Source organism: Aythya fuligula, chromosome 16, assembly GCF_009819795.1.
Source record: "Aythya fuligula isolate bAytFul2 chromosome 16, bAytFul2.pri, whole genome shotgun sequence".
Taxonomy (NCBI): domain Eukaryota; kingdom Metazoa; phylum Chordata; class Aves; order Anseriformes; family Anatidae; genus Aythya; species Aythya fuligula.
In genome coordinates this window covers 8805166-8832364 of record NC_045574.1, presented here as the reverse complement: position 1 = coordinate 8832364, position 27199 = coordinate 8805166, and the positions used below count along the sequence as shown (strand labels likewise).

General features: G+C 40.4%; 1 protein-coding gene across 2 annotated transcripts in view; it reads right to left on the bottom strand.

Annotated features, from left to right (window-relative positions):
* The window catches only part of TSHZ2 (teashirt zinc finger homeobox 2), a 222942-nt gene extending 219115 nt beyond the window's left edge, over positions 1 to 3827 (bottom strand). For both annotated transcript variants that reach the window (XM_032198296.1, XM_032198297.1), the window contains exon 1: positions 3580 to 3827. In XM_032198296.1, coding sequence (XP_032054187.1) covers positions 3580 to 3619 — 40 coding nt within the window. In that variant the 5' untranslated portion in view covers positions 3620 to 3827. The remainder of the gene's footprint in view (positions 1 to 3579) is intronic.
* Between the last annotated feature and the right edge of the window lie 23372 nt (positions 3828 to 27199).

Sequence of the window (27199 nt, the reverse complement as noted above, 5' to 3'; positions counted from 1 at the left end):
GTTTGAAAGCTATTTCATACCCCTAGGAATAAAATCTGAATAGCAATTCTGCTTTGCTCCCACCTTTTTTCCACCCTTCTGTTAATATATTACCATTTGTTGTGGAATCGTTACAAGAGTTCTACCCCAGAGGTGGCTGCATTTCGTTGAAGGATGAAGCATTTTCTGGGCCTGAGTCTCTCCTTACTCACAGGAGCAGACAGTACTCACTGCCACTGCACCCATGCGAGTAAAGCTATTTTTGCTTTGCATCTGGGTGAGAGAAGAATTAGGCCCACAGTTTGTAAAGCCTGGTGTGATTCACTTGGAAGAAAGCTACAGCCCCAATGGGTTGCTTATTGTAAACAGAAGTCTGATACTAAAGCAGGCTCTGATATAACGAGCCCTGAAAATCTGCTTTAAGAATTATTGAAATGGATATGACGATCTCAAAAAAGAATGACGATTCAGAACAGACTCGGCCCTGGAAAGATCAAAATGCATTTGACATAATTTCAGCATTGATATGAAATAAAGTATCTTTAAAAGTATAATTTGAGAGCAAAAATCCCCATCATCAAACATAAATAGTGTCCCATTTATCCAATTACGCTACCTTGTTTCATTACAATGGTCTGTAATATATTTCTTAGGAATACAAGGCTTAAAATTAATAATAGAACAGGACAAAATTGCCATGTATATTTCTCTAGATAGATTTTCATCTAACAGCAGGACTTCACTTCTGATTCACTCGCTGGTTCTCTCTAACCTTTACATTATTCATTAATCAAACTAGAAACCTGCTTTCAAAGTCAGTGCATGGTAGTAATTATTTACAGTTGTGCATAGTATTTAATTTTAAGCAATGACAAAAGCAGGCATGTCCAGAATCATAAGGCTTATCATTTTTCTTCCATTGGAAGTGAACTATCTAAAGAAGCTAAAAGTTGCAAACTTCTCTTCAATATCTCTGCTGCCATCAAGACAAAATGCAGTGCAACTGATACCTTTGAACTTGTACAAGCAAAAATAAATAAAAGTGAAAATTAAGTAATATATAATGTACTAACTCCTTTAAATAAAAGGAATAAAGAGATTTGCTATCAGCCTTGATGAACTATTCATTTCTTATTGCACAGTCTGTCTACTGTCACTTGGAGGTATTTCTCACCATACAAAACAGAACCTCAGTGCTGTCCCTGAAAATGAAAGTCAGTTTTGAGAACTATAGACAGCAGGCACGTCTGCTCTCTGAAACCCCCTTTGCCCCCCACAAACACACAAATACAACTTCAAAGCAGGAGAACTATTGCAAATGTGTAAACCTACTTCAAATCAGTTATGCTGGATGAAACTGGACTGCATTTGCAGTATTTTGCTCACCTGAAACAACATTGATCTGAGGACAAATACAATCACAGAAACGCACCACGGAAGACCAATGCACATTTTATAATGGGAATAAAGATGGAGAGACATTATTGTGGTCATTCACATTTCTAGCTCATCGTTAAGACTCTCAAAAATGCTGTAACATTCTGGATAAAAATATATCTTCTTACTGTATTCTCAGCAGGGAAATCCTGGGAAACAACAGTATGGGCTTTGTTCGCAAGAATTTACTTACTCTGTAGTCTATGTTTCTAAAAAAGAACAGGGTGCCCCTGCTACAAAAAGATACTACACACATTGCAAGTGAAAATTCTACTTTGAAAACAAAATAAAATGAAGCCTCGTACTCCTGACAGAAAGAAAAAAAGGAGCAATTCTAGCACTGTCACTGTGATGATCAGCATCCATGAAAAAATAGCTATTTATCCTGCAAGTTGAAAACGTTAATGCCTTACTCAGATATAACCTCTTTGTGAATAAAACAATAATAGCAACTCCTCAGAGAGTTTTTCTGAATATATATATGTGCATTGCTAGCGTAACTGTTATTTACTGTTAAAAGGATCTTTGCTTGCCAGCAATCACACTAGCAACCTGCATAGGTACATTCATTGGTCATGTCCCAAAAGACTCTGCCTGCATACCATTGTCCTACACCTATATGAATAAGGTAAAATACATAAGTTTATAAAAGTTATGCATGTCCCAGTTTCTGAAATATAACATTTACTTTTGTATGAAACCCAGGCACTACTTTTCAAAGTTTATTCAAGTATGCCACTAAAGTTGCCCATACATTTTGTCCCACATATAATACGATACATGGAGAAAATATTCAGAAGGGGGAGGAAAAATTAGTAGACCATTTTGAAACTAAAATATGAAATATTAGTTTTCTTTCGAGAACTAATCTGACGAAGGACACAAAGAAAAAAAGAAGGGAAAAAAACCCGCCTACATTAAAAGCCAAACAAGATAATAATTGTGCGTGTCTGGCTAAGAGAATCTAGAGGGCAAGCCTTACGTCATTGGCACTTGGGTTACCATGGTGAGTGATTTATTGATATATATCAAGAATGAATAGATCAAAGGCAGCAAGATGACAGGTGATCAATCAAATGTCAAATCAAAGCTGGCAATCAACTGGAAAGCTGATTTTTCAGTGGGTGGGTCTGGCAGAAGAAAAATGAACTTCCATATTGCGCTTCCCAGAAACAAAACCCCACCACACTATTAAAAAATAAAAATAAAAAGCAATTAAGCAGCCTGAAAGAAAACTCTTTGAAAAGATTTACTATACAGGCCCACTCATCTGTTTCTTTTTCTTGGCCCCCAAAAGAAAAAGAACACCCTACAAATGACAAAACAAAACACTTCCAAAGTTGCAAACTATTTTCTTCTTAAAAAAAAAAAAAAAAAAAAAAAAATTGCAAAACCACTTGGCATGTGCAAATATATAAACTCAGCTACAAAACAAAAGAAGAATTTGATTTGAAAATGTGGATTGTCTTCTAACAGTCAGAACGTTTCATTTTATTTCCTGTTGCAATTTTCACCACTGATGATCAAAGGCTGAACTTCCCCACCGGGTTCATCAGCAGAGACAGTCCCTGTACTATTTCAGGCATACACAGCGCGCACACACACACACACACACACGCCGGCACTGCCACCAGAAACACGGCGACATAAAGGATTAAACACCCCGACCCACTTCGCGACACGCGCGGTCTGAAAACAAAACCACCACAGGGGAGGAAAAGAAAAAAAAAAAAAAAAAAAAAAAAAAAAAAAAGAAAATAAAATGTATAAAAAAAAATCGAAGCGGGAAGCAAATGGGAGGCTGCTTTGGGCTCCGGTAGTTTGGGCTCCGGTAGGGAAAGGGGCCGGGGGGAGAAGGGGAAGGGAGCAGCAGAAAGTTGGGGGGAAAGTTTGGCCAGGGCAGGATGCGAGCCCGGCGCGGAGCCGCGGGGCCGGAGCGCGGTGGGAGCGCGCTGGGGGCAGCCCGGGTCGGAGCCGGGATCTGGGCGCTCCGGAGTGAAACCGGCTCGATGGAGTTAGGAAGGGAAAGGGAGGGGGAGGGGGATAAATAAATAAAGATCCAGCCCGGAAAAGCAAGGGTGACCCTAAATAATAATAAAGATGGGGGGTAGGAGTGGAAGGAGCGGAGAGACAGAGCCGTGTAAGTGGATGGCTTCTCCTTACCTGCAGCCCGTTTGGGTGCTTGCTGTTTCCTCCTTGGCATCGCTCTACTTTCTCCAATCTCACTTCTGTACCCAGATCCGAGAGCCCTGAGACGCTCCTGAGTCGTGTTCCTCTGCCTCTGCCTCTCAGCTGCTTCCCCGGCACCCCCCTCAAGCCGCCCCTGCCCCCCTCCTTTCCACTCCACTGATAGGAACCTGTTTGGGTTTTATTTTATTTTACAGATCTAGGTTTCTTTCTTTGCCTCTCTCTCTCTCTCTCTCTCTTTTTTTAACTGTTGCAACACTTGCTTTGCTTTGATTCAAACATCCAAGCTCAGGAGCGAATGAAAGGCGCCCACAGTGCCAGAGAACGAGAAGAAATAAATAACCAAATAGATATGTAGAGAGATAGATTCAAAAGGCAGCTCGGGAAAGACTAGGGGGGGGTGGGGGGGGGTGCTGCCTGCTTCCTCCTTTCCCTCTCCTCTCCTCCTCCTCCTCCTCCTCGCAGAGCCGGATGGCGGAGCGGTGCCGGGGGTGGGTGTGCGAGGTGTGTGTGCGGGGTGCGTGCGTGTGTGTGTGTGTGCGGGGTGTGTGTGTGTGTGTGTGTGTGTGTGTGCGCGGAGCGCCGCCGGTTCCGTGCTGGCAGATGCCAGGCAGTGAGTGAGATGGGAGCGGGCAGGGAGGCTGGGGAGGGGAGGCAGCCTGCCGCTCACACGCACACACACTCGCGCACACACACACCCGCACACACACACACACACGTACACACCCGCACACACCCGCACACCCGCGCGCACACACACACACACACACACACACACATACAGGCAGGGCGAGGCGATGCCAGCAAACATCGATCCGCCGAGCAAAGCGCACGGGAACAAACTCCTCCTCCGCGCCCCGATGACAGGAGGAAATTTACTCCGCGCACACGGCTCGGCACGGCCGGGACCCCCCCATCCTCCTCCCACCACCACCCGTGTCCCCCCGCCTCGTCCCCCCCCCCCCCCCCCCACGCGCGTCCCCGCACCCACGCGCGCACCCCCCCCCACCCCCCCTCCGGCACCCACCCGCGGCCGCGTCCCGAGGGGGGCGCTGCGGGGCGGAGAAGGACGGGGGGGGGCTCGAGGAGGGCCGGGGGGGTCGGGCGGTCCCCGCCGGGGGAGCCCCCGGGGGAGCCGTCGGGTTCGTGCCGGGCGCGAAGTTTGGGGAAGTTCAGGTGAAGCCCCCCCGAGCCCGTCTGCAGCCCGCAGGGGGATGACATGACATGGAAAGGAAATGGAAAAGGGAAACTGAAAAGAAAAGAGAAAAGAAAAAAGAAGATGAGAAATAAAATAAAATGAAAAATAAAATAAATAAAATAAAATAAAATAAAATAAAATAAAATAAAATAAAATAAAATAAAATAAAATAAAATAAAATAAAATAAAATAAAATATATAAAGTTTATAAAATAAAATATATAAAGTTTATAAAATCAATTAAATAAATTAAAATAAATAAAGTAAATTCAATAAATAAAGTCGCGGCAGCACCGAGGAGCCCAGGGGCGCTGCACAGTGCCCATGCTGCCCCCGCTCTCCTCCCAGCCTCTGGTCCTTCAGTCCCGCAGGTGCCTCCCCTGCCCGGCAGCTGCGTGTCCCCCCCCCCCCCAGCAAGCGGCAGGCCGGGGAGGGCAGCGGGTGCTGCGGCTTTGAATGCCTGGGCTCACCCAAAGAGGCACCTGAAGGTAACTTCCCCTGGCAGGTTTATTCCTTTCCCTGTTTTCTTTTTTTATCTTTTATCTTTTCTTTTTTTTTTTAATTTATTATCTTTTTCTTCCACTCTCCTTCCCCCCCCCCCCCCCCCCCCCCCCTCCCATGGCTGCTGATAACACCTTGAGGTTTTAGGAGGGAAAGAACGGATTCAGTTCCATACGTTCAATTATAATTTGTATAGGACTTCTGAAAAGTGGGCTTCACACTACTCCGTCACCTAACGCTGGAGTTTGTCATGGAACGGAGTTCTTTGATGCTTTTGTTGCTGTTCTGGCATTTGTATCCTTCTAATGAAACTATCGGGATTAATAGGAATCATTTGCATCCCGCTAAAATCAATGTGGCAGGTCAGGCTCTGTTACAAAGCACCAGCATGTGCCGCTCTGTTATAGCCGGTGTCACTGGCAATCCACAAGGCGCAGCCCCGCAGCTCGGGCAGGGAATGGGTTTTGATGGCAAGACCCCTAAGTGACCTTTGTATTTAGCAGCCTAATGCGAGATTGTGTTTATGGAAGTGTCCACCTAGCTGATTTTGCTTAAATTATTTGATAGCCTTCCCTGTACAAACTCTAGCAATTTTTATAAGCAATTTTAAAGTATTTATTGGTGCAAGCAGATGCATAGTTTGAAAGATAAAATAGGATAACGCTCTCATAAAATACTCATTTTTCCATTTTTGCCGAACATAACTCACTCAGAAGTGAACAGCTCTGCTTGAAGCACTTAGAATTGCTTAGCCCTCTGATATCCATGTGCAGCACGTGTAAAACCCAGCTGGGAACACCTGGGGCTCTGCTCTGCCAGGCAGGTGTTGACATGGGGCAAAAGCAGCACCCGCAGCATCGGGGCAGTTGTCCTGGCATGGGGAGGAGAGGAGGTGACCAACCCCCTGGCTGACCATAAGCGCTGTGCTGGGCCTGGGTCGGGCAGTTCAGGGGCAAGGTGGCAATCGAGGATTTTCTTCCTACATCTCACCCTGCCTCGGGTGCTGGTCCTGCAGGTCCTGCACCCTTCCCCTTCTGTGCCTTGGTTCCCAAGTCAGAAACACAGAGATGCTTCTTGTTGGTGTTATATGCCTTCTCCTCCCTGACCACACAGAACAACACCGCACCTCTGCTTAGGCTAATTTGTTTATTATGAGGAATTGTGTTTTAAAAGCCCCTTTAACACAGTGACGTTTTTATTACCAGTCCTGCCAAGTTGTGCACATGGCTCAGTGTGTCAGGACACCAGCAGGCATTGGAGCAGGGGCAGAGACAGAATCCCCTCCAATCTGAACCTCTCCATCTGGGATCTGCTACTTTTGCACAAGTTGAAAAGATCCACGCTCTAGATGTACGCGAAGCAGTGATTCAGTGCAGCCTGGGATCAGCGAGTAACGGCTATTGTTCTCCAGAGCCATGGCTTACATCCAAATGCTACACACTGGGTATGGTATTTGTATCAGTGGCGTTTTCAGTCTCAACATGCAAGATGAGAAAGTCACTGTTTTAAATGGTTACTCCTTTGGGAAGGGGAAATTGAGAAGATGGACTTCTGAGTAGAGCACTAGTGAGATGGCACCCTATCCTCAGTGATAAATGGGAGCATTAACAAGGCTTGGTCGAGAGGAACCCTACAGATTTATGGCTTCCTGTCTCCACCAGCAGATGCCATTATGGCTGACAGAACAGAATGCCTTTCAAGAGGGAACTGGGGTGGGATTATGAAGAAGGGGGAAAAAAGCAAGCAGACTCGGGTGTCCATTTTTATCCACTGGTCAGAATTCGCTGATAGCTTTGAATAGAGCTGAAACTATACAGCAATTGTGTGCTCTCTCCTCCTGTTATTTATAACTAAGTTGGTGAAGGTCATTTAGCATCTCTTTAGCACAGGAAGAACCCATAATATTTACTGAAAGCATTTTTGCACACTTGAAAATTAGAGATAATAAAATGAACAGATAGCACTGGAGGCTTCCTTGGCTTATCCAATGGAATAATCTTGATGGGTGCTTAATGTTTACTTTGGAAATGTAGCAAATGATTCTGAAGCTATATTGAATTTTATCTATTTTTATTACATTGCAGAATAATATTTCTCTTTCCTGACAAAATGTTATGACCAGTAATAGCAATGGCAGTTATGCATGTTCAAAAAAGAGTAATCAAATCTCATGCTTCAGGGCATGAGCTGAATTCCCCACTGGGTTCAGGACAGAATTCACTCCCCCCACATACAGCAATATACAATCAACTAGATATGTTCTTAGAGGTTTTCCAATTTCTTGGTTAGGTGCAGATTACATGGAACAACAGTGTGATCTGGGATAGGGAAAATCATCTATTGCTGTGGCTTCAGGGTATTTTTGGTCTGATTTTTCAAAATAATGCATGTGATTTGCTGTGCATTACAGTAAAGTTTACAGACATTTTCACTCTCAATAAAGGGTCAAATGCGGTGCATGTACTTGATTTCAATAACTGTGAGTAGTGACGTAGATACCATCGCGAGTAGTCACAACGAACTCAGATGTTTACTTGAAGTCTCTCATCTTACTTCGTGTTGTTTGTCTGTCCTTCGGTGGCTGCAATGCTGCTAATTAAATCTGTTGTTGTTGTTGTATTTTATTTTATTTTATTTTATTTTATTTTATTTTATTTTATTTTATTTTATTTTATTTTATTTTATTTTATTTTATTTTCATTTTATTTTATTTTATTCTCGAATTCATCTATATGGAGATACATAGCTTACCTTAAACGAAATTCATCTTGGAGTTGATAAACTCCTTCAAGCTTTGCTTACCACTTTTAAGAAACAAAAAAAAAAAAAAAAAGCGAAAATATTGACAAATTCAGATGCACATCCAACAACTCCTCTGGGCATTCTATTTTAGTGGCCTTACCATTAGAAATTTTTCCAACTGTTGAATGCCTTTTGGAACCATATTTGTTCCTTTGTATGGTGCTCTCACATGAAATGGAGAACAGTTTATGTCCTTTCTCTTTGCAGCAATTTTTAATACATTTGAAGACTTATTACAACTACTCACCAAGTAACCCCAATTTCTTCAGTCATTGTAGGCCGTGTTTTCTGGACCTGGCATTATTTTCATTGTTCTGTGGCTGGACAACATATGTTTCGAAGCACAGTGCCAAAAACTGGATGCTTTATTGTGTTTGAAATCTTCCCAGCACCAAGTGGGATTACTTCACATGTCTAACATATGACACTCCTGTTTATATGTCCCAGTTTGACATATGCCCTTTTTGCAACAGCATGACACTGTTGACTCATGTACTGCTTCTGATTCACTGTAACCCCAGATGCTTTCTTGCAGAACTGCTTTGTAATCAGTTGTCCCCATCCTATATTTGAACAGCTGATTATGCATCAGTGACAACTTTGCACTGATTCATCTTGAATTGCATCCTATTTTTTCAGACTATTTCTGCAATTTGTCAAGATCATTCTGTATTACAATGCTGTCTTCAAAGGCTGTTGCCATTCCCTCTAGCTTGGTACCATCTGCAGATATCATGCAAAATATTCTCTGTTCCACCTCATAAAACAATAATAAAAGTATGGAACATTGCTGGGCCAAGGAGCCACTCCAGACGTTATTCCAGCCCGACAGTGGGCCACTAAGGTATGGTTTTGGAGGATGGTTTTCTGACCTCTTCCAGCCCCCTGGAGTAATGGTATCTGGAGGATATCCCCTAGCTCACTTATGAGATTGTTACATGAGCCAGTGGCAAAAACTCATGCAAGTGAAGATATATTACTTCTATATCCACAAGGTCTGTCATGCTGTCATGGAATGAGATTAGGTAGACTCGATATAATGTAACCCGAATAAATCCATGTTGGCTGCTGTTCATCTCCAAGAACCTTGTTCTAGGCTTATTTTGTTGCAGTACTTTTACATGAACTGAAGTTAAGATGACCCAATGGTCCCTTCCTGCCCTTCCGTCCTAAGATAGGTGCTATGCAAGGGCTGCTCTGAGTCTTCTGGACACCACTGGTCCACCACAGGTCTTCAAGGAAGATCACTGGTAGCTCTGAAATTGTTGTAAGATGAGTTTAATGGTCTGGCCTTATCTATGTGCTTTCTAAGTGCTCTTGAAACTCTTCTTCCTGCTGTAGTCAGGGCTCCCACTCTTCTGACACTGGTCTTGATTATTTTTGCAATCTGATCACAGCTGATTCATGTAGTGAAGATGAAAGCAAAAAAGGCTTTCTTAGGGTGATCTGTCAAAAGCTTTCTCTCTTTGCTGAGTGACAGATGTAATCTTTCCTAGGCCTTTTTCCTACGTAGAGAAGGCACTTACCAAACACTTTCTTATTTTTATGTTCCTTTCTAGTTGCATCTCATTTTGTGACTTTCTCTTTATAATTTTTCCTTTGTGTTCTTGGTCACTATAAGGAACTGTCTCCTGCATGTTTTTACATTAAGACAAATACTCATTTGTTTATAGAATTGTGTCTTTGATTTCAGAAATATTCCTTGACAATACAACACAATACAATACAACAGTCTTTCTCCCTGCAAAGGGGCAGAACAGCAGCACTGGGGCAAAATCCATTTTCCCCTTTTCAGGCATTTCTCTGCACACAGCTCAGTTACTCCAGCTTGGTGGAGTGGTAGGGAAGGTTAAATTTCACTTCCTGGGATGAAATCCTGATATTGCTAATAACTTATACTTTGAGTAACAGCAGGCAGCATTTCCAGAGCCCCTTGCCTTCTAATCTTCAGCTAAAGGATTCACCTTTTGGCTGCAAAAAAAGGCATTTGAGTTTGAACTCCCATCTAACTGCAAAATGAATCCTCTGTGGCCAAGTAACGAGAATTTAAAACAGCGCAATGGTTTGCACAGTGCTGGCTGCAGCTACCTTCTTCAGCCACATCTGTGGTTCATCTTCCATCACAAAGTCATCAGCTAAAATATCACATAAGATCTCATTCAGAACTATACATAAGGCTCACCATGCATTTTTTAACTATGACATCCTATTTCCAGAATTTATAATTCAGTCTTGCAAACCTACTGCAGACTGAAACAGCCTGGAAGCTCTCATTTTAGGAACTGAATTTTCCTTCTTTAAGTCACAACAAATCTCCAGATTAAAAAAAAAAAAAAAAAAAAAAAAAAAAAAAAGCAGTAAACACACCATTTTTTTTTCCTGAAATAAGAAGCACAGCAACACTAATACCATTTCCCAATCAAAACAGAAAAAAAAAAAAAAAAAAAAAAAAAACAGATAATTGAATAAGATTTTGATCTAAATGTTTTTCATACTGCAATCCAGAAACCTCCCATTTTCTTCAGTGGATTTTGAATGAAGTCCATAATCAGCAGGCATGTTGGACTACTACCGCACTTACTTTCTTTTCTAGAAAAATGCCAATATCTTTAGATTTAAAAAAAAAATTAAAAATAAAAATAAAAATAAAAATCAGATAGAACTGGACGGCAAATGGACTCTAGTTTAAGAAGAGCTTTTGGACGAAGATATAATGGAAAAAACAAACAAACAAACAAAAAAACACACACGAGAACTGGCATTTTTGAGGGTGAAAGCAGCATTGGAAAAAGGCAGCGTTCTCCCAAAACATTTTTGCTAAAATATCATATCTTGTTGAAAAATATGTTTTAATATATACATATATTTTAAATCAATGAATGATAAAATTATAAAACTGATGATTTACAGAACATTATAAGCAATGCTGAATACTTCACTGGTCTTCCTAGAGCAACCTGTGAGGCTGTGAGGATCACACAAGGATGGCAGTTGGACCTTTGGTCTAAAGAATTCTGTGTCCATACAAAATTCACACTTAGAAAGGCCCTGTCTGCAAGTTGCTAGGAGCTAAGAGGTTGTGAGGTTCACCTTTGAGAAGGGGCCCAACAAGAAGGAAGAAGCAGGTTTCTTTTGGACAGTAGAACATCTTTACTCTTGAATGAGTAAGGGAATTTAACTAACTCCTTTAACTAAGGGCTTGGGAGATGCCAGGCCACCTACAAAGACAGGTAAGTAAATACTGAGGGTTCTTTGATGCCATATTTCTGTCTTCCTTTCAAAGACTGAGCAGTCATCCAAATAAAGACAGTAGATAAACTGTGACAAATACATTATAGAGTGGACAAAACTAGGTAAACATCTCCAGGAAACTTTGAATTGGGTTAGGAACTGCTTGCCTTGAGTAGAAGGCACAGTGAAGGCATAGATGTTTGGGACTAAAAATGCTTTTTAAAATGGTTATAGCAGTGTCAATGTGACAAAATATGCAAATATCCCTATCTGCCTGGATAATTTAATTATAAAGCACCCAATCACCATGGTATTGGAATGAATGCTTTCCATTATGCCATAATGAATTGTTTGTGCAGTGTAAGCCTATTCTTTCTTTTATTGGTGTGCTTATTTATTATTATTTATAGTTGGAGAGGAAAATTATGCTTGTAATTGAAATAATTGATGTATCTGATATTTTAGGGGCTAAAATGAGTCTGGTACCTTCTAAAGAATCTTGTGCTCTGTCTATGGTAAGTGTTGGGGAAAAGGTGATGTGCTAAATACTTTAAGAATCTGTAGTTCTCTACATTGCCCCTTGTAATAAACCATGTCACCCACTGAGCCATGCTGGGATTTCTTTTATAGTCAAGGAAAGATAAATGGACAAATACAGTTTACACATACCAAGCACATTTGTTTAATAAACAATACAGAGAAAGTTTAACTGAAATGCTAAAGCCAGCAAAAGGGATAAGATACTTGATATTATCATAATTGAAATTTAATTTTTATAAAGCAACCCCCTTAATAACATAAAGAACAAAGTTTTCATACAGCGAACAGCAATAACTCCATGTGAAAGCTATAGATAGGAAAAAATGGAAATAGTAGTTTTCTTTGTACAGAAGAACTTTATATATATATATTTATATACATGTATATACATAAATCTGAATGTCAGTGAAAAATATTTGTACTCTAGGCCCAGAAGCCTGGGTTTGCATTTCTGGATGGGATACACCAGGTCCTCTGCAGGTGCTTCCAATAGATGCCACAAGCTGCCCTAACAAGCAGCAGCTGCTGGGGAGCAGGAGATTATTTAGGTGGGCTTCTGGGGGGGGGTCCTGTAACTGTAGGGTTGAGCTTGTGGGGCTCTGCTTGGGGTTGTTTGCTGCCTTTGGATGGGGCTCCTGTCCTGGCTCTCTCTTTCAGGTAAGCAGTTGTTAGAAAGAATTTCTTATGTTTGCCGTGGGGTCTGGTGAGAGCACAGGCTGTGAAAGAGTTTTCTGAAGAAAACTCTTTCTTTCCCTCTGTGCTTGGAGGGAGCAACTTGCATACTGAGGTGCCCAACTGGTGTTACTTACCCCACAGATGAGAATGCTCCTACTTATTAGTTGGCCTGCAACCAGCATGCAAACTTCTTTAGGTTAACTGGGGTGGAGTTTTATCAGTGAACTGTATACAGTTTAAAAATTGAAGATAGAAAGGAAAGAATATTCTGTATAAATGACTGAGAGTCACAGCAGGAACAGATCAGGAATGTTAAAGTCATGTGGAAGTCTAAAGTGTCAAGAATAAAAACTTTGAGACAATGTAGGTAGCATCCTTCCAAATGGGAATTTTAGGGCAACAGAAGAGGGAGATTACTTAGAAGCTGGAAAGACTTAATGCTTACTGGGAGTAACTAGCTTTCTATTAAAAGTGTCAAAAATGCAAGAGTGCAAATATACTCTGAGAACTAGATTTTGGGAGAGTTTGTAAGCTAACAGTGGAGAGGAATAGTATGGCATTCATGCTTACCCACGTAAAGCGCTGGGTGGTGATCCTCCCTTAATTAAAACAAAAAAATCACAGAATTGTTTAATTATCATCAGTGGTCAGAATTGTGTTTTCTTTGTTCCTACAGTAGCAAGCTATCTGAAACCATCTGTGTCGCTAATGGCAAAATTCCTTGCATCCTCATGTGCTGCCTCACATTCTCTTCAGAAGAGGTTGAGTTCTTCCAAATCCCCAGGCTTACGGATCTCATTTAGGTACCAGTCCACCCTTGGATTATGGGAACTGGTGAGGCTAAGCATTGGGAAGACACCTTGTCCCTCCTCAGCTTTGCTTCACCACGTGGTGCCAGATAGGAAACCTGTTTAGCGATGTCACTTGTTCCTGCCTTCCCTGGGTGAGGGTGCTCTGTGTGCAAATGGACAAACACTTCCATTTGCAAAGGTATGGCTCTGTTTCTTAAAAATAAAATGTCTGAGGCCATTCAGTTGGACTCTCTAAGAGTCCTCCAGAAAAGACAGGATACTTAATGGATGAATGGAAATCCAGTTTTGTGGAACAATGTTACAAAATGAGGGTATCAAGCCATTTTCATGGAAATTGAATGACACTTTTATGGGCCTTTCTCTACTTCTGCTTTTAATATAAACTGTATAGTAAATACAGGTGAAAGAAAAAAAAAAAAAACACCTGTCAAAATATAGCTCTGTTTGGTTACCTCTGTCCATGGGACAATTTTAGTAACCTGTCAATCAATGGGCTGCTAAATAGCCTCTCCAAAGCACAATCTGCTATTTCAGACGACATCAGTGTGTCAATCATTTATTGAATCAAAGCCAAATTTGAAGCAAAGCAAGCCCAGTTTGTCAATCACTTTTCAGTATTCTTTCCACTAACCACCTGACAGCTTTTAACTTTTCACTTTTATATTCCATGCAGCTAGTTAAGATTCTTTCATTTTTAATTGGGCTTCTTTTATGATTGGTAGCTAAGCAACTAATATGTTGTTTTATATGGTAATAATGGGCCCAAACTTGAGAGCTTTCTTGACCATTCCTATTTGTTGTTAGGAAATTATTTTCCTTCAAGTTGCTAAATAGCAGATGTAGCAGAAACAGTTATTTAATTATGGGTTGTCCTGTTGTTTCTATCTATAAACACTTTTGGCACTGTTTAAAAATAAACACTGCATGCGCTGGCAAATATATACTGAGTGATTTTAACTCCTGATAGAGTCCTTTGGAATTTCACTGCTCATTTGCAGGGAAAACTGGGTGCAAAAATTAAAGGATTGCCAAAAAATCAGTTTGGAAAAGTACTAGCAAAGGACAGAGCTCAAAATCTCTGTTCCAGAGTCACACTAGGCTTAAATCCAACCTGATCAATTTTCAGTCTTAATTTAGGTACAATTAAATTTCTAAGGCCAAATACAGAGGTCTGAACCACCATCTCTCAGAACAAGCCAGAAGCTCTTCCTGAACAAGCTCAGCTGGGTTTCTAGTCCAAAACTATGTCTTGAGTAAATTAAGGTTTTCTGTACTGAAAGCATAAAACCTTTGGGTCAGAACTGGGTCCCCCAAAGGTGATCACAGATCCTGGTGTGGTTTCAGTCCTATTTTCTCATCTTGTGCAAGGAGAATGTTGCTTTCACAAGAGTAAAATGGTTGTACAGCTCTTGTCTTTCTATTTCCAAAGACTGTGTCAACAGTACAGCCAATGTGTTGTTTTCAGACAAAGATTTATCTTTCTGTCCTTTCCCTGAAAGAAAGTTTGGAAAAAGGAACTATTTCTGCTTTAAAGAAAATTCTATTTTGGGTTCAAAAGTTTTTTTTTTTCATTGAATTCTTTTGCATATCTGTTTGATGGGCTTCTGGCTGTCTTTTGACAGACTGCTGTCATCTGGTTTGATCCAAAACTGTGAAACTCCAGATGTGCCCGAGAACTTGGGAGAACATGGGTATAGTTCTGCAAAAAGCTGCAGTGGGTTTAGAGGCAATCTGATACCAAATGTACTTTTGAGTCCTATTTGCATTTTATGTTTTTATTTTTATTCATCACAAACTCTGTATAAGGGGGAATGACAGTAGAGGAGCAAATAATAGTTTCATACTACTTTGGTGGAATACTAAAGCATTACAGAAATGGAGTTCAGTCAAGCTGTAGGTGCCTTCCCACTGATAACCACTGGGAAATATGGTGGTGCCATGACAGTGTCCTTTTGGAGGAAGACTGTTGGAGTTGATTGATTAATGAATAATAGCAAAAGATAAAAAGTAGAACATCCTTTGAATTTTGAAAACAGCAACTAGTGGCTCACAAATGAGTTCTTCGCGGGAAGTGCAAAACTATAGTTCTTGTTTTTGTTTTTGTTTTTTTTCCTGTTCCTGATGGATTTCTGATACTTTAATGTTGAAATCAGTTGAGTTAAATCAGAAATTTCTGAGATCAAGGCTAGATGTCTACTGTTCCATGACATTATGACAAATAAGTTGTAAGATTGCCTGACTGTGTTATGGACAGATTTGTACTATTTATATAGCTAGATATTAACAAAAGTTTAAAAAAGGTTTTTGATCCCAGGCTGCTTCCATAGTTTGGCACAGATTGTTAATCTTGGCTCAAAGGGTGTTCAGGCCTGGCTGAACATGATGCTTAGCTCTTGTAGTTCAGGCATCTGAGCAGAGGGGAAACCCACACAGCACCCACCTACACAGCACCTGGTCTGTGAATCGGCATAAGACTCTCAATGGAGAAAATTAAGATGCACAAGATCGTAATTATTATATCAATAAGAGCAGGACAGGGTCAGGAAAGTCAGAAGTGCTTTTAGAGGGCTTTTTCCAAAAAGCTCCAATTTAGCCATCCACATAAAAATACTAAGGAAGAAATGTCCTTCTGCCTGCAACACATCACTACTCCTGTCCTATAGACCTTGTGTTGCGTCTGGACCCTTTGAACCAGAAGAGATGATAGTCTTTTGAGTGCACTGAAGCATGTAAATTACACAGTGGTGCTCTTGTTACATGAAATGTGTTGGTCAAGGACAACCCCAAAACACCTACTTGGTTGGAATTCCCAGCTGGGAAGAAAGGCTGGAGTGTGTTCTCTGTTGATGTGGTTTGCTCAGCCTTCAATGCATCCACTGGAAGACAGTGACTTGTCTTACAGTGCCACTGATTACAGAGGATGCACACGGACTTAAGGGGTCTATAGACACATTCACCACAGGCTACCACACAAATATGGGGATTGAGTCTATTCTCTTGCTTAGTGGCAGTTCTCTGAATAATTACACATCCATGTTAACTGCAGCTAGAGAAAGGAAGAACAAGAGCTTTCCTTGCTCCTTAAGGTTACCTAATGCAATGCCCATGTTCCTAATCACATAATGCAATTGGAATTCTGTAGTGGTGAAGCACCAGTACTTGGGGTGACCCTCTGTTTCTCTTTGCCTTATGCTAGGAATAGTTCTGGTGGTTCGTGGCAGGGTAGCACTTGTTTTTGAGTGAACTGTGCTGTCGTCTTCATTTAAAATGTTTGTATTCACCATTACCTACTTAGCAACCCTGGGTTTCCACTTCTATGTCAAAAGGTTCATCAGTATCAAGTGCTGCTTTTTTTTCCCTCTATCATGGGAGCAGCACAGGAGTTAAAGCAAAAATGATGAATACCTTTCCTAACTGGAAATGGAGGGAGACTTTGCTAAAACAATACAATTACCTATGCTGGAATTTTTCCAAGATGCTAGGATGCTCTCGTTAAAACAGGTACTCTTCCAACAAGCAAAATTGTATCTTTAGCCACTCTAAGTGCTTGGGTTCTTTGCGTTTACGTCTATGCCTCAAATGCCTTCTAACCAGGAGCAACATGCAGCCTACTAAATCATCAGTAACCTTACCCGTGTTGCCCTGGTGTTAGTTGGAGTCCATTCTGACAAATTCTTACTAACCTGCTGCATGGCTTACAGCAGTCAAAGCAGTTCCTGGAACACAGAAGAGAGACTGTGGTTACAAACCACTTTTATAATCTAGAATTTATATGCTGAACACTAACTGGTGTCATTTAGAAGTACTAACTGCTAAAACTGCTATGGCTTTCAAAGCAGGAAAGCAGAGCTTAACATTTGCTCTCAGACATGGAGGTACTTGAAAGGTAAAGTGAGGCTTTTCTTGTTTGCATGTGGAATGGTAGCATTCAAGGTGGGCTTTGTTCAGAGCAATACTTGTTGCTTAAAACTTGAACCTGAGACAAAACAGAATACTATATACAAACAAATGCATGTAAATGCATGCTATGCTAATTGCTATGTAAGGAATTTATAATTGTGGAAAATCACTTTTAAATAACAACAACAAAAAAAAGTATTAATTTCAAAATAACAAAAATTGAGATTGCTTAATTTGAAAACCTGGCTATTTTCTGATACATCTGACTCAGCTGTGGTTTTCTTATAAATCCTAAAAGATGTGCATGATTTCATACACCTACAGAAATTCATTTTTTTAGTAATGACTTTCTGATTAATTACATATGTTCTATACTCACAAAGTTGAAGAGTATTTGAGTGCCTGAAATTATGAGCACTTCAGCAAACCGGTGAAGATATCTGCAATGTAAACTTTACACATACATGGTCTGACCTGCCAATGACCTTAGTCTTGTTCTAGCAGGGGAACACGATATGTAATGCAGTCAGAGTTACTTGTGTTTTGTGTTGTGTTTTTTTTTTCTGATCCCCTTTTAAGTTTGTACTAAGAATATTCACATAAGCATAGATGTTATGGACTCAGATCACCAGAGGTTATAAATTAAAATCAATTGACCCCAGAAGAAAGTGTGTCTTTGAACAGGTAACACTCAAGCAACCCAAATTATGTATGGCATCCTGTACCCCAGGGCTTTTATAACACAAGGGAACACATGGGCTATGGTAGCATTAGGACTTCGATCTAGTTGAGATGGTTTGAGGGTTTTAAAGCATGCACAGATACATCATCCTGAAAATATTTTATTAGTTCAAGCTTCAGTTTATCCAGGAATAAATATTAATGTAATGTCTTCAGGACTCTTCAAACTTTTTGCTATCTTTTAGAGATTTCAGTTTTTTGGCGATAGAGCATTGTTATATCAGTTTCACATAAACCTAAAACATTGAGCAATTTACTGAACCTTGTAGTTCTTAAAGAACAAACCATACATCCTTTTGTTCTATTCAGCATTAGAACCAATTCTAAAATTAGTGGGAGAAGATAAAGTAAGTCATGTGCCATTCTTTGCAATCACTTAACTTTAGGAAAAGTCAGGTATTTTATTGACAATATGGAAGCTATACTGGGGGAGCTGGTATGCCCAAGAGGACATAGAGATGACTTCTATTTTCATTTGTGCTTAATATCCATGCTGTTTTATACCTTGATGTTCTTGATAGCTATGGAACTGTGCTTCATAGTACCAGAAGTGGCTTAATAAAAAGTATCTACATATCTGACCTAATTCACTTGGCTAAGTATGGTTTCTTAAGACACAGACAAATTGGAATCATGCATTTATGTCTATTCCTTTCTATATCTTGCAGATTGAAATATCATAACAAATGAAGTATCAAATACACTACTGTAGTCAGTCTTGGAGACCCTGAGGCTATCCTTTTTAGTTTTACTTAGTTGGGTAAAGTTTACTTCAGTTTGGGGTGTTTTAGTTATGCTTTGTGAGGGTATTTATTTGCCAGTACATGTCCCTTCAAAATGTTTCTACTGGTGGTTTTTAGAATAAACAATATAGTTCCATTATCTATGAAAGAAGCATTATGTACGATACAGGTAAACACATTTAATGTCCTACTGAATAAATTCTGAGGTGCAGAAAGTCAGCCACATTTTGCTCTCACTGAATAACTCAAGTTCAGTGTTATGCTAACTTCAAGGAGAGGAATTCTGTGGCCTGTAGTGTGATCCACTGGCTTACAGCTCACTGCTGAAGGATGCAGAGCAGCTCCAGTAGTGGCCCTTGCAGGTCATTGAGTCATGAAGACTTCCAGTGCTCTCATGCTGTAGAGGTAGGTAAGTGTCCTCACTTTATGCTGCCTCATCTGTATTCTGGTTCTAGCCAACTGAAAATGTAAAGGTTTATAACTTCACTTGTGGTATAGGTAGCCCATGCATGGAGAAGACAGCCCCTGAAAAATGGTTATCAGCCATCAGATAATGTGGAGCTGATTATGGAAGATGCCTTGTGATGAGTACAAGTTGAAGAGGTCCTGGGGTTCCTCTGATGTGCACAGCAGCACATGCACCCTGTGCTGGGTGGGGTCAACAGTGACAGAGTTTATTCATTCTGGGGCTGTTCTGCAAATATTGCAGTGACATTCCCCTGAAAGTAGAACGGGACACTTCTACCCTCCAGGTACCATGTCAAAAATCTGTCCTGGTACATTATCACTCCTGCCTACTGCATTCAGCGGCATCCCTACTTGTACATCAGTACATACCTGATGCACACACACCATATCCCTCCACCAAAGAAATGATAAACCCACGTAATTTCTTCACAATATCATCCAAGGTCGCTTTTTGGAAAAATGAGTGAGGGAAGGAGTGAGGAAACTTGTGAAGGAAAATGGTGCTTGATTCAAGACAGGTGCTGCTAGTATATTGTGTTGAAGCCACCATCGATGTCTGGTTTTGTTAGTTTTCATAGTTGCAAAGGATCGGATATCATGCAGTCTGGTTTTAAATGATAACCAAATATTGCTCTTTACGCAATCACATGCACTGTCAACTTTGGTCAGATGCTGATTCTCCCCATTCCCCCCAACTCATTGCACAAATATCTTGAAAAAATAACTTTTGAAAACAAAACAGAATACTTCATAGAAACTCCCTTAGTCATGAAATTCACTCCCAAGTCGATGAAATTCGCCCATAGAATTTAAGAGCTAATTCTGCTTCTTAAGTTATATTCTCTTCAATTCTCATTGGCAGCTAATGCAATAAGAGAACACTAAGGAAATAATTAAATGCTGTGCAATTAGGGCTACAGCACATCAGGATACAAATAAATACAAGCCAATACATCCTTTCATAGATTTAGCTTGTCTTTATTTTGTAGCCTTTGATCTGTGCCTACCACAAACTAAAACCTTTCAGAGCATGTTTGTCTGAACCTAAGGCTGCATGTAACTCACACTGAGGTATGGCACGTGTCGGGTCAAAAGCTGCAGGAATAAGCTGATAGCAAGCATGTGAAACAGTGGCCAGAGCAGAGGAAGTAAGACCCAGTTCTGTACTTTCATTATACTTATTCATTGCAGGTGCCTTTGAATTTCACATAGGTGAAAAATTTATCCTGAATTCCTGCAACAGATTAGGGTTTTTAAAAAGCAAAATAGGAAAGAAATGTTCAGATCAAATATTGAAAATATATATATATTTCTCTAAAACCGAGTTGTGACTCATAGGTTGATTTCTGCCTATTCCATATTCCAGAGTGTTCTGTGGCCTGCTGGACATTTATTTGGAAGGACCCTTTGAAAATGGGGAAGAGCAGCACTTACCATAATATTATTAGGTTAATTCCAGCCAGGCTAGCTTTCATGAGAGGTCCTGACGTTGAACAAACCTGTTTCCTTCACTAGGATGTGTCAGTTAGAAACACCAACTGCAAGGATTTCTTATGTTCTCACGAAAAAGGAAGGAAACAGCTGGTAAATGTTTCACAGATGGTAAAGCTCTTGGCATCTCTCAGGAGAGGGCCACCCATACAGATGGCTCATTATTTTAACATTTGGATTTTCATCTTATTAAAACATCTTTTTTTTTCTGGTTTTATTTAGCATCATAAATTCTCTTACACTTTAGTTAACAACTCAGTGATTTGGGGGAAGTGTCTGCTATAAGGAACATCATTTGGCTAAAATGTATCTGCATCATTATTCTCAGCTCTGATGTGCAGTGAGTGGACTTGAACCTGATTAAAAATACCAAATGCAAGCAAATGCTTAGAAATATGACTTTATCAAGCAAAGGTCAGCTAAGCCTGTATAGAAGCTGAATTATTCAGCAAATGAAGAAATGCACTGAGTGAAACAAGCAAACATTTCTATCTTGGGCATTACATCAATTAATGCTATGATGCTTTCTGCATGCACTGTAATAGGCACTGCATTTGTTAGTAAATGTTTTGTGTTTAGTGTGTTTATAGTATCACTATAAATGCAAAATACTATTTTTAAAATGATCTGGTCAACAACCCAGATGATATTCAGGTTTTCAGAAATGTTTATAAAATGATGCATTTGCAAAGGCAGTCCCACCTTGCATTTATGATGGCATGTGCCATCATAAACATGCAAATAGATAGTATGTTTAGCATATGTCATACATAAATCCCAGCTCCCCACACAGTTTAGTAAATATCATTAGTCCCATTTGGCTTATGGCAGGGGAAGGGGATGGAAACAATGCCAAAAGGTGACAGAACTAGCCCTATGTGACAGAGGAAATTGAGGCAGATGTAAATTGAGCTTGGATGTTCTGGCTTTTGACTTTAGTGCCTTATCTTGCTCTCTTGATACTAGCTGTTCTCTTCAGTAGCTGACACTTTGCACATGCATGGTTTGAAGAAGCTGAGGCAGAGATGTTTAGCACTTTTTGCAAAACAAACAAAGCAGAAGGTAGGAAATAGTGTGGAGGGAAAGAGGAAGGACAAAATAATGTCCTGTGTATAATACTGAGTATTTGGGCCCTGTGTTTCACAGAGATTTTTAAGTTTCAGCATGACTTCTCTCCAAAACTACTAAAATATAGGTTTGTGCTGTAGATATGGATTAACAATAGCACAGATTGCCACATGGATCAATCTGAAGAGATAAAAAGTAGCGATTGATGCATGTGCTGCAGCTGCCTTGTAAATCTCATTATGGTGCCAAGCAAGATATGTGCTGCCTTAAATACTCTGGATTCTCTAAGATTAGACTTGGTCTCTGCAATTGTTTTAATTAAAAATTAAATAACCAAGAGCAGGAAGAAAGAAACCTAAATATTTTTTTCTCTGCATGTTTAAGTGCAACTCCCTGTTGATTCCAGTAGGTTACATCAACAGCAAAGATTTGACCCAAAAGCTAACTACAAGTATTCCATTAATAAATACAGGGACAGATTTGCAGCATGTAAATCACTGGAGCTCCACTGATGCCAGTGTAGTTATGCTGATTTACATCAGCTGAAGAGTTGGCGTGTGGAATTCACATTCCTTCTGACATCAAAGATGTGTCAGCAAATGGTAAACTTCATTTGTATTTTTCAGCCTTCTAATTTAAAAATAGCCAAATTGATTTATTATTAACCACTGGGTTCTTATGGCGAGACTTTGCATGCCACGTTTCAGCCAGACGCCACTCTTACAGCCAAGCTGTAAATCCTTCCAAAATGGGGATTTTAGCTGAAATGCTGAAAACTCTCTAATGCTTGTGGGTAGTGCTATGTCATATTTATAATAGATGGGCTAATCTAACCATATCCTAAAAAATGAAAAGCATGAGGGGCTGGATGGCTCAGAGGGTTGGCAGACTTGCCAACTTAAATTCAGTCATAGCCAGAAATGACAAAGTTGTTACCATTTTTGGAAACCTATGAGATGAGTTGTCGAGGTTCAATCAATTTGTTGTCTTTCTCTCCTTTGAGAGGTCAAAGAATAAGTGAGCCATGGAAAGCGTTGTTCTAGCTAGATGTTTGACTTCTGGTTTCTGTGCCACTGTGGCTGGTGCCTTTCAGAAATACTTCATTTACTGAGTGAAGGTGCCGTAAGGGGTGGGGAGGAATACTGAATAACTTGACATGCAATGTTCATCAAACCTGGAATGATTTCCATGATAAGGAGTTGGGAGCATTACCAGTATCCTTCCTGAGCTGCTTCAAGAACAGAGGACTCAATTCAGTTACCTAAATATTGTAGGAAACTTATCAATCTGCTCAGAACCATTGATCTCACTGGGATCATAGCAAACTTTGATTAGAAAGCACTTTAGAGATCATCTGGTACAACTCCTTGCTCAAAGGAGGAATTGGTTTTGAAGTTAGATCCAACTTTGAAGTCAGATCAGTTGGTTCAGGTTCTTGTCCAGGTGAGTTTTGAATATGTCAATGGATGGAGATTTAACAGCTTTTTTGAGCAATCTGTTTGCACTACAGTAATGACTGAGCTAGTGGATCAAGTAAGGGAAGATGCATTTAAGTGTGTTTTTGTTTGATTTTCTGCGGGCATAAACTAGGAGCAGTAATGCTGTCAGTGAGTAATAAATTCAAGCAGATCTCCACAAAAACTGCTAGTGCTGAAAATATCAGGGATAACAGGGCTTATGGAAAGTGGGTGAAAATGGGTGCTCAGATAAAGGGGGAGAGATGACAACTGGAAAAAAAAAAGTGGTATAAAGTCTCATTAGGAAACTGGGGAGTCCTTTAAGGGTGTTTCATCAGCAGAAGTAACTTCAGGTGGGTCTTGCAGTGACTTGGGTATCAACTGACTACAAGATACAAACCCAAAAAAGTAGGCTTTGTTAGTTCTTGTTGTGTAAATTGCTAGTGTCTTTTAGTATTTAATTGCAGTATTTGGTAGGGGTTGTTACATATTTGCATGCAGGCTGAGTGCATCCAAACAGCAGAAGCTTTAAAAACAGTATGAGGTATATGGCCCTTCCTGCTCTATACGAGAGGCTAATCACTAATGAGAAGAACTGAGGAGAGGCTTGCACTGTACACGTACACAGTTGCACTGTCCTGTGAAGGTGGATTGTCATTGCTGCAAGCTAGCCTTGCAGTACTTTTTCACATTTGTTATACCCTTCAGAGACCGGTCTTGATTTTGTGGGGGCTTAAAACCTATTAGCTTGCAAGGGAGTGTGGATTGTATCTCCAAAGTAATGTGGGCATGGGGGCTTTCTTTTTGATCATTACAGGGTATGAGTGTTTTGTAATTCATCTAGTGCAAAAGAAGCTGTTTGGTGACAGGCATCAAGTCAAACTCCTGCAAGGGGCTGGCAGCAGAATACATTTGTCTATTTAACTGCACACAGAACATTTGTCAAGACAGATTCTGGTCCCCTCTCCTAAACAGGGATTCTTGCTATCTTGTGTTCCAGATAACCTAGTAGAGAGGAAGGCCAGTGCAAAAGCACGTGCCAAGCTGCTACCAGGACTCCAACCATGCCTTGGGTCCTAGCACCTGCCAGGTGAAAACCTTGCTGGCACATTCATGAAATGAAGGGTAGAAATACTTGTATCTGGTGGTAAGCCAGAACAGAACTGTCTTTCCCAAAACCCTCTAAAGAGATGACTTTAAAGAGGTTGTCATACTCTTTAATGCATTTGCTGATGTGTTGCCACATTTGATAGGAAAACAAGGGGGTAAAGAACTTCCTTAGGAAAGGATAGAAAGTGAAAGATGGTAGGAAACATAGTGGTGGTGAGACTGTTGGAGATGTATGTGTGGTATGCAAAAGAATAAAAGTTCAGAAATGAAGCTTCAATTCGTATAATGGAGAGATTAGTTGTGTGTGATCAACTTCTCATTGCATTTGGACGGGGGTAAAAAAAAAAAAAGGTTTCCATATTTGCTAGAGGCTTTGGAATGTGCTTTACTGCTCAAAAAGCAAAGGTATGGAAGGACATGTTGATCCTCATAGTACTGTTTTCTTTTGGGCCCTCTCTGCTATTAAAATTGTGTCAATCTTCATGCTGGCCTCCCTATTTCAACTTGGTGTCTCCCTTCCTGCTGTACATGTTAACCTTATTCTCATTCCCCTCACTTTCTTCTCCTGTTGTCTTGGCTCTTGCCAATTCAGAAGTGTTAGTCTATCATTTCAAGTGCTTCAAGCTACCTCTAGGGCAATCTCCTCCTTTAGTGCTAGGTGACCTTTTCTGAAAGCCATCTTCACCTCTTCAGCATCCAACTTCAGAGGCTAAAGAGACAGGAAGGTTTGGCACACGATGGTCAGCTCTGGCAGAAGTCTGTTTTGGAAGAGGAGGAGGGAAAGATGGGATTGGGGGTGAGGTAGCTGAAAATGATAAACCTGTCATAAACCTCATCTGTGAAAACTGCAAAAAATAAAAAATAAAAAAAAAAGAAGTATTCTGAAGATGAATAAGTCCCCACCCCCTTGAATTTGTACCTTTGTCCAACCTGGGTTTTTACAGAATTTCTGCTTGCTATGTTGTCATGGCACAGATGCTTTGTACTGCTTTTTTGTTCTTGTTTCAGCATTGAGAAATCTGTGCTATCTTAATTATTAACCTGTTATGCTTAAGTTTCATTACCTATATATTTTTTAATGTCTTCTATTGTGATGACAAATGAAAGTGGTAGTTCTGCCACTGCTGCAGTGCTTTAACTTCAGACTCTGTGCTCACTGTGTGCCAGTAGTAATGACTCCCATAAAAGTCCTTTGATTGTTCGCTGATGCAAATTGAGATCAGCAATAATGCACCATTCTCCATATAACAATTGTATACTGCTCAATGGCTTTGGACACCATATTGAAACATAAGTCAACATTAGGATAGGTTAATAAATACTCCGCCATAAATTTAAACACTTGCAGAAGGCATACATCCCTCTCTGCTTGGGGAACAAAATAAAGTGTTCAGAACATTTTTTTTCCAACCAAATAGCTTGGGTATAGCCAACTCCCTCCCCACCCCTCCTCCTTTGTTTTTCAGGGGGAAGGGCCTTGCAGAGTGGGGTGGGATGTGGTGGTAGAGAGGGTATTTTGTTTTGTCCAAAACAAAAGCTAGCTGCTAGTACCATTTGTAAGTCATCCTCACCTGAGTCAGGGCTGAATTCTTGTGCCTGCTTGGTGATTAGAGTAATGCAGTTAAGCCTTTCCAGCTTATTTGCATGTCCACCAGCTAAAACAATGAGACTTCGTTGAAAATAATGTTGCTAAAAATTTGCATCTCCTTTTTCAACTGTTAAATACCTGATGGGGGGAGGGTGTTGGCAGAGACAATATGAGTAAGGAAACCTATAACAGTTTTATTCCCCGATTCTTGCAGACTTTGGATCTATCTCTGAACACTGTGCCTCTGTATCCTGACCAAATTACACCACTTCACTATCGTAGCAGAGTGTTGGGAGAATTAATTCTGTAATGTTTGTGAAGTGCAAATGCAAAATAATAATTATCCTCTTACAGCCCCTTGTTTGTATATCCACTTCCGTGTGGAAATGCCCTCAAACTAAGTAAACATGCACAGATGAGCATTAAAACAAACCTGTTGGAAACAGGGACTCACAGCCCACCTCTGGCAATCACCGCTGTGCTTACTCTTACATGTTCAATACCCACCCAAGGCCGTTTGTCTGTGCTCGGGCTGGGGCAGGGGTTCCTAGCTTCTGTCTAGCGTTTTCTTTGTTTGCTCAGCTCTTTGTTTGCAGAGCTTCTGTGTGTTCAATAGAACTTAGCTATAGCCACAGCATCTTGGAAAAAAAAAAAAAAAAATCATCCTTTTTATGAATGCTCTAACTATAACTGTTGAAGCAAAACTACAGACAGATAAACAAAGAAATGCAGGCAGTGTAAGCAAAAGCCTCTTCAGCAGGTCTCAAGTCAGCCAGTCTTCCTTTCTTTTGTATGTTTTAGCTAACAGCCCGTTGAACTAACAATGAGGGAAAAAGGGGAACAAAGATTTAATGCTACTTGTCACTGCTCTTTTAAAGATACTAATGCTAGTATAAAAGGTCTGGTTTAAAGCAACTAAAAGAAGGATGTTTAGCTAAGAATGCTGGTTTCCTTAATGTCCCTTGGATTGTAGATGTGGAGTAGGGTACTCAAGGCAGTTACTTCATCTGTGATCATAGCCTGTGTGACATTTCGTTGTTTTAAAGGGATTAAACTAGTTTAAATAATCCCATATTTTTGCTGGTATCATCTTCATACACTGTCCCTACCATGGTATGTCACTGTTGTATTTGTAGCTGCACAGTGAAGCTGACCTAGGAACTGATCTGGCTGAAAAATAACTTGACCAGAAGAATAAAAAAAAGGCTGCTTCCACTTTTCTACTTACCCTTGTCACCAGATCAACAGAGAAGTTGATCTGGAAGCAGAAT